This window comes from Anguilla rostrata, chromosome 5 (assembly GCF_018555375.3).
Source record: "Anguilla rostrata isolate EN2019 chromosome 5, ASM1855537v3, whole genome shotgun sequence".
NCBI classification, from domain to species: domain Eukaryota; kingdom Metazoa; phylum Chordata; class Actinopteri; order Anguilliformes; family Anguillidae; genus Anguilla; species Anguilla rostrata.
The window spans coordinates 49,504,175-49,513,033 of record NC_057937.1 but is presented as its reverse complement, the minus strand read 5'-3'; the positions used below and the strand labels follow the sequence as shown (position 1 = coordinate 49,513,033).

Sequence of the window (8,859 nt, the reverse complement as noted above, 5' to 3'; positions counted from 1 at the left end):
ACATGACGACTCTTAAGAGCATGTTCGTAAACTTTGTTAGTAACACCGCCCAATTTGTCTGGAGATGCAAACGAGTAGTCGTCCGCGTTGATAATTTATTTGGAATTTTCCCACTATGTATATTGTGTTGTGCAGCAATGTAGCTATTGAAAAATAGGCAGAACAATACAGTGTTTTCCCGAAAGCTTGGTTAACTGGGGGAGTTCAATTATTTTAAAGCTAATTTCCATGATATTAAGATCATTCCCAATCACGCATCCTCAGAAGAAGAACGGGAAACGTCTGTAGTTCAGCATGCACTCAATTTGTACATCTTTTTTTTCTTTTTCAAATGCTTAGTGGATTGGTGGATGATGATTAAGGGAGATGGTCTAAATAAGACCCTGTTAAACCGTTTAACTGTGCAACTATACGCCTGGCACATAAACACAACGATATATGGCAAGAACATAGAGCCAGTCATTCTGTGTTAAAACAACGGTCCTTTATAGAGCTCAGATCGTAAAACATTACAGCAATTTTTCAGTGTCGATAAATTATGTGAGATAAGTAGAATTGCTGAAATTAACAAATTAATAGCCTAAATAAATAAAATGTGCCAAGTTAGCTAAGCTGCTAATGTATTAGAAAGTTCACTTTGGAGTGCTCACGGCGAGAGCACTTTTGGACTAGACAAGTGTGCGAATTCTGCTTGTATTATTACGACAGTGTTAAGCCTGCAGTCCGAACACCGCGGGCGCTGCGGACTCTGGATTTCTGTCGCTGGATTTACACATAAGGATCATCAGACGATGGAAACGGCCACCCACAAACACACGCGGAAGAAGTGCAGTGCCATCCGTTATTATTCTCACCCTTAATGAAGATGAACAAAAAGACTGTGCCGTTTTATTTCTAAATATTCAAATTTAATAATAGTTGAATTGGATTAACTGAACACTTCTAAAATTATACATGTCTTTTCTATCGCCAAAATAAACAAATAAATAAATATTCACACCCCTGTGTTAAGTATTTTGTGTTCCATTCATTCAAAAGGAAAACAATACCCATCTTCTAGATACAGTTTTATGAGATGGTGAACATTATTTCAAGACTCTTCATATCCTCCAGTCTGTGTTTGTGGACTGCACTCTTCTGTTCAAACCACACATTTTCAAATGCGTTCAAATGACTGAGATGGCCATTGCAAAGCAGTCATTTTGAGGTCAGTTAACCATTTGTTGGTTGGTTAATTTCAGCCAAGTTTGAGGTTCCTGGAAGAGAGAACCAAGTTTTTGGCCAAAATGTCTTGGTACTTACTGGAGCTCCTGATCCCATTGACCTTAACTAAAGCCCCAGCATCAGATAGATACAAGAACAACTCCATAAAAGCAAACATCCATCACAATAATTTAGAGCTTATAAAAAATAATTTGTATCACCAAAGCTTGGAGCCTTTTTCCCCCAGCCATGTGTTATAAAGGCCTTTTCCATGGGCACAGCCAATATAGGAGACAACATTATAGCCGCGTTTCCACCGCAGGAACTATACCCCGGAACTAGGAACCTTTTGAGGAACTCAGTGCGTTTCCACCGCAGGAACTAGGGTCTAAATTTAGTTCTGGGGGCTTTGTTTTACCCCCCAAAACGTTCCTGCTCGGGGGGTAGTACTTTCCGAAAGTACAGGAACCTTTTGGGTGGAGCTTGCAGCGCTGAACATTTCTGATTGGTCGAGTACTCGTAGCATTTGTGTTGTATTTATTTTCCGCCATTACCCGCCATGTTTGAAAATATGCAGCGGCAAACCAATTTATTTTCATAATAACTTCAAATCAAACTTGTATGTTATACGGCGCAGTAGCCTACTTTTGGTTATAGCCTGTCAACGTCTTGGAATTATAACGTGTGCTCTTCTGTTCTTTTCTTGCTTTAGTATTCGTTTTATAAAATGCTAAGCATTCGTGCTGGGACAGCATATTACGTAGGCTACCAAAACATTCAAACGGATTAATTCGGTTGCTGAATATTTTCTTCCGGATTTTCTTTGTTAGCCCGTTGTAATTGACTCAAAACGTTTGATACAGTTATGTGAGGTATGCGGTAGTTCTGCATAATTAACATTGGTGATACAGTACAAGCAAACTGGAAATCACCTTCCGCACTTTTTATCCGGGTAAAATAACAGGTTAATTCTAGTAATCTTCCCTTTAGCTTTTTCAGACTGCCGTAATTTTACTCAATTTTACTGCCATTTTTCAATTCCACGAAAAGACCAGGAAGACTATGGACTCGTTTATGGTGCATGGTTCGCATCTGGAGGGCACACTTCGCTGCTCGGCTAGCAGTAACTTCGAAGGAAAGCAAACGGTGGCTGTACCACTACTAAATTTACATTTTCACGCAAGTCCGAGTTTTCGTTCTATTCTTGTCATTTTGCGATTAGCCTATATGGAATTGACGACGAGAAAGTAATAAAACAGCAAATTGTTTACAACGTGTGCATGTTTTCTGCTGTTAATGAATGTGTTTGAGAGGATATATGAAAATCAATAAATACAAAAGTAACCATATATAGTCATTGTTGGTAACCCGTTGTATATAAGTGGAATAAACCCCTCCGGGCTGTCCCGGTTATTAGAAAATAATGTAGGCTACTTCGGTGGTAGTATGGGGTTACAGAAGAAATCATATGACAGATGGACAGATGGACGACAACGTCAGTGGGCTAATTTGCCTAAATCTTCGCTGTACTTTAGACCCCGGTGGAAACGCAGACAACCATTGGCTGAAGGAACCTTTTAGTTCCTGGTAAAGTAGTTCCTGGGACTGAAAGTTCCGGGTAATTTTGGTGGCTTATGTAATGGAATTTACAGTGGGCACAACAGGATGCAAATTACATCATCAGTCGGGGAAGTTCAGACCTTGGTGACCCCAGCAGATGAAGACCACAAAGCCGCCATCGTTCAGAGGACATCGGGTGACTCAGAGATGCTTCAGGAATGTGCATGTGGCCTTCATGTTATTCTAACACTACCCCTGTCACCAGGTACTCAAGCATCCACTGCACTACAGGCGGAGGCAGATTGCACTGTGGATGAAAGAGTGCAGAGATGAATGAGTCCAGCAGCTCAACAATCTAAATCACAAGTTCAGAAAGACACACTCACTCTGCTGCGCTCTCAGCCATACACCATGACTGTGTTCAGCTTGAAATTCTTAGTAGTCTTTTGCAAGAGGGCTTCTCCTCCTGGTCCTGATAATTAAAATTCTCATTTGCGTAAGTAGCAAAATTACCTGTGGTTCTTTTGGCACAATTGTTTGTTCTTTCTATACCCTCCATTAAGAAGAACCAGTCCTCCAGGACTGTGGATGCATTCTATAGCCATAGCATATATGCTCAATAGGCTGGACTAATGGGTCTGAGTTTTGGATGTTTGGTATATAAATGGATCATTGCAGGGCTGCTGGGTGGCCCACCCTGTTTAGACCCTGGTCCAGTGTGTGGATGCGCCCCTGGTCTGGTGTAAAATCCTCACCTACTTGCAGCCAGCAGCCTTGCATGAAGTCTTCTCTGCCGATGTTATGACTATATAGCTTAGCCGGTGCACTGCAAAATGCAAAGAAGCAGGTCTTGGCACCACTTACTTCGGATGAGTGTGAAGGCTCCTGGGTGACACTGCAGCTATGAAATAAGACTAAAAAAACAGTCAAATATTTAAACATTGCATTAAAAAAGGTTCATAGACACAAATGAAACCTCATTCTGATGCACTGCATGGCAGTTTCTGACGCAACACCTGTAGAATTTATTCCAGGAAGAAACACACCAGTGCATTGCTAAAGAGGTTCTGAGCAGGTGTTGCAGGGCATGGAGCACCAGCATTATTATTGTTGCCCAGTGATGAGGCGGCAAATTATGCTAAATATTACTTTAAAATGAATACATTTGCAACTACTTTAAAAAGTTAGAGAATAGCGTTCATGTTGCATCTGAATAAAAAAGGTGAAAACAATAAAAATAGTTTAAACGGAGCAAAAAAAAAAAAAAAAAAAAGGCAGATATTGAGAAGCGTTGTGCAATACATTAATAGGCTGTTGTATTTCTTTGCTATGGGCATGGCACCCTCTTGTGTTCAACATTAGTATTACTCCACATGCAAGTCAGCCTTGATGACGATAAACGTTTAACGGTTAAGTGAATGTTGTGCTTCCAGTTGCCTTTCATTTCTTTAAGTAGATGAAAATGTTCTCATTTGATTGGACAATAACCCCTCACAAATCAGGTCAGAGCATTTTGAACGTTCTAATTAAGTAAAATGCACAACTGAAAGGACAACATCCCAGAGCTCCACGCCCCTGCATGGCTGGGGTTGTACAACCCTTAGACAGACCACGAGAGGTTTGTAAGGAACAGTTCTGAGTACAAGGCGTTCCCGAAACTCCCAAAATCTCAGTACGGACCACCAGACTGGAGTTAATGAATCAAAGGACTGGGGAAGTAGAAGGAGACTGACCTCTAGTGGTAGAAAAGTTTCTCAAAATAATTCAAGCTCCTACCTGACAATTTGTAATAGTTCATCTTTACGGCCCTTGATTACAAGCAGTCTTGCATTTCAAAGTATTTCAGCCAAGTACAGCCAGTTTCCTGGGATTGTGCAGCCACCTAGTGGATACATTTATTTCTGCATATTTGCATAAGGAAATCTTTTTTCAATCATCAATTGTCACATACTGTATATTGAAAACAGTCAAACTGTTGTGCATTCCATTCAGAAAAACACAAGTGGACAGAAATCACATTTTTAATCATTTATTTTTGTTTGATATTGTATGCATACAAAGTCCCTAGAAAGCTACAAAATATCTACCACTTTATCAAGAAGGCATCAAAATGTTACAGAGCAAATACGAGAGCGTTTGCAGTGAAGAAACCACGTGCAGGCACGGCAAGACAGCCGCCTCTGCACTGCACTGTCCTCGCGGACAGCCGATATCTCACATTTGTACCAAGAAAAGCCAGGATACGTGATTCTCTTTATACAAAAGCACCTTTAAAAAAATCTCTGCACACAAACCCCAACAGTTTCCATGACACTACTGTATTCTGAACAAAAGAAAATTTCACTTTAAAGCCAAACATTTAAAATGGTTATAAACAAAAAAAAAGGTACCAGTACCTACACATAAAGACAAAATACAAACACGTAATAAGAGCTTAACTGCTGATATGTTTGCGTCAAAATTCCCCCAGACGTGGTTCAGTGTCTTATTAAAATATCTCGCAAACATTCACGGTATGAAAGGCAATAGTCTTACAATCCCCATGAAACGAGAGGTATTCTAAATGGTTTCAAAACGGAACTGACTGTCAAAAGTACCAGCAGTACAGCATCAACAGTATCACCACTGACTTGACTTCTGTATGTACTGAAGTCTTCACACAAACCATTGTATACATGTACAACAAAACAAGAACTGAGCTCATCTCTTTAAGTTATTCATATATCAGAACACAGGTACACATGACAAAATAGCTGGCAAACAAAAATGATTAAAAAAACACACAGAAACCAAAGTTCAACAGAGGCTGTGGCTGTTTGATTCAAGATGATAAACTCCATTGTCGTCTTCAGCCACATAGCAACATACTGGGCATTCATACCAACTTGGACTGCATTTGTTTTCTCCCCCTTATAAGTGAATATTTTTTATTTTACAATGGAGCCATAAAGGGATTTTCCATGATTTGAAACTATTTTAAGTATTATTCAAATTTTAATACAATTCAGGAACCAACATTTCCAACATGAATTCCTGCAAGGACAACAAAAACATCCGTGTAGAAGTGCATCTTCTACGGCATTAAAGTGAATCTTCAGACAGTAGCTTAACAGCAGCTCAAAGTACATTACATAACATCCTTCATTCTGTCAGCTGTGTGGTCTGTAAAATTTATGACAACTTGGGACTTTTCCTCCACCTAAGAATATCTGTAATACACTGTGCAGCCATCCAAATGATGAGTTATCCATTTCCCCAAAGCCCTTTGTACTGCTTACAATTCACTCATAAGCCTCAGTGTAGACACAAATACATCTGCTTTAATTCAGTTCGTAATGAACCTCCAAATGGTCATTCCTTAATGCAGAGGGACTATTTGAAGCCAACTGCTGTTTAGGCTGTTAAAACCTGAAATTGTGAGCACAACGATTCCAAAAGCATGGGTAAATAAAGGGTTAAAAATGACTTGCAGTGAACAAGTCTGCCATTTAAGAGAATGGCCCCATCCTGGGGGATTTACATTACACTAATGAACAGATCTATATCTTTTATACCACTTTGCACTGTGCCACACTATGCTTTCTCAATAATTCATATAATCTCTATTGAAACACATTCTGTCTCACCGTGTTATTACAAAACTTAAAAAGGCATTGTGGTGATCAGTTCACTCTCACTTAGGCTATTGTATTTAGTCATTTTAATTTGTCTTTTATTTTGGTTTTGCTACTAGTAGTTATTCTTAATGTCTTTTCTATGCTTGAAAGTCCAAACCGAAGGCACATTCATGCTACAGTGCAGGGAAAGATTAGAGTTCCAATACACCTCAATAGATTTTTGGTCTTTTAGACAAGGAAAGGCAAAGTTTAGTATATGTTGTCTTACTCTAAAGTGTACATCCCATGCCAGTGTTTGTACAAACAGATCTTGAAGCCATCCTCTGCTTGCCATGGTTAGTTTTGATAAGGTATGGAGACAGCCGGTATCTACATGTTTGAGAGACAATGACTTGTGCATTTTAACACACGCACACACACACACACACACACACACACGTGCACACACACACATGCACGCACACGCACACTGACCTTGGGAGTATTATTTAATGAGACATTCTACAAGTTAATTGGTCTGTAATTACAACATACACTAAGGCACTGTATACAGTTATACTTTGGCAGTTCTGTACAATAGTGTAAATGACAATGACAAAGTCTTCCCAGCTTGGCGAAGAACTCACAGCTTAAGAGGCATCTTTTGGAATTCACACCACTGTATTTCATTAAGGCTTGGAATCACAGAGAAAGGTAGGCCTTGGGCTTATGGGACACGCCTGTGGCTGCAAAACAGCCACTATGACCCGGATATAATTAATGACATCATTTAAATGCCATCCAAATGCAGTGCTAAGTGTTTTCCTAGCATTGCCTGACATTCTTAAAGTGATCCCAGGCCTTTTAATGCATTTTGTGGCTAACAGACAAACGGAACCACGCCTTGGTAAATTGTGCACCATCAGAAGAGCCAAGTGCCTAGAACAGGGTGAAGATAAATCTGAGAATTAGTGTGGTACTTTCGTTTATTTCTTTTACTTTAGTGTTTTTAATGCAGCTGTTTTTGTTTTCTTTTTACATACTGAAAAAAAAAAACATTTAACAGGCTAAAAATATACAGGTTTTCTTATTGCAATTTTAGTAGTTTGGCCAAGGCCAAAATATTATACATATATGCTTAATGTTCTCACAGTGCATTACATTTCTTTTGTAGGTTATTAGTGTCAGTAATGAGCAGGTGGGATTTCTGAACTGATTAAAGTTATGAATCTTTTAGTATAGTTTCCTTGTCACAACGACAGCCACAATGAACTGTCCTTTAAATATTTTTTATTTGTGAATGGAAATTATTCATTTCAAATACTTTTCTTTGGAAATGTGCCTGTGTGCATGGACACGGAGATGGGCAGTGCAGCCCGTAAGGATTTGGACAGCGACACAGTTTGTTTTTGGAGCTTTGTTTCTGCTCCACCACACTGGTTTGGGCTGTAATTCCTACGTGCGTCACCCGATATGGATGCATACGACCCCGAATTACAGCCCACGGTCTGCACAACATCGCATCCATCGCTTCATTTCAAATCCGCTGTGCTAGAGAGCGCCAAAACAACACAAGTGTCACTGTCCGAATAGGGACTGCACTGCATACACACACAGTCACTCTCTTACACAATCAAACATACAGCTGTGTAGTTAACATAACCCATGAAACAAAGGCTACAGGGTTTTTTTTTGTTTGTAGTGGACATCACAGGATAAAAACAGAGAAGAAACAAAGTGTTCACCAAATGCAACCCCCCCCCCCCCCAACAGGTAATCCTGTTTAGTATTTATGTCCTGCCTGATTATATACATGTATATCTTCCCGCAGACAGACATTGACCAGTCACTCGTTAATATGTAGACCCCCCCCCCGTATCAAAACATAAAACAACTGTACCGCAATTCACAGCTGCAGTCATACACGTATACGTTAAAAAATGGTAATAATAACAATAATAATAGGCTTTACCCAAAGGAGGGTCTGGTTTTTATGTAGAGGCACTGCCACTTGCATTGAGGTTCAGTCCGTGTGGTAAAGGCTTTGGCGCGGGGGGGGGGGGGGGCGGTTCACTCCTTCACCAGTCTGTAGATGTGGTGCTGGGCGCCGTGGTCGCTGTTGGACACCTCGAACACGCAGGCCATGCACAGCAGCGTCTCCTGCGTGTCTCTGTTCGTCACCACCTGCAGCAGCGAGGGGGGGGACAGCGTTACTCTTAAGCCAACCGTTGTGCGGCTCAGAGCGAGCGCTAGCATAAACAAGCCTGGCATGCATACGTATATAGCACACAGGCATGCATGCACGCACCCAACCACTGGAAGGCACATGCACACACACACACACACGCACACACACAAAGACTGACACATATAGCACACAAACATGTGTATACATAAACACCACACACCACACACACACACACACACACTCTTAAAGGGCCATTGTACATTGAATAATGGGGCTGTAATCCCTTCCTGGTCCTCCCTGCCCCCCTGGGGC

General features: G+C 40.6%; 1 protein-coding gene across 6 annotated transcripts in view; it reads right to left on the bottom strand.

Moving 5' to 3' along the window:
* Positions 1-4,776: 4,776 nt before the first annotated feature.
* Positions 4,777-8,859, bottom strand: part of tead1b (TEA domain family member 1b) — a 54,616-nt gene continuing 50,533 nt past the window's right edge. For all 6 annotated transcript variants that reach the window (XM_064336854.1, XM_064336853.1, XM_064336855.1 and 3 more), the window contains one exon: positions 4,777-8,543. In XM_064336854.1, coding sequence (XP_064192924.1) covers positions 8,430-8,543 — 114 coding nt within the window. In that variant the 3' untranslated portion in view covers positions 4,777-8,429. The remainder of the gene's footprint in view (positions 8,544-8,859) is intronic.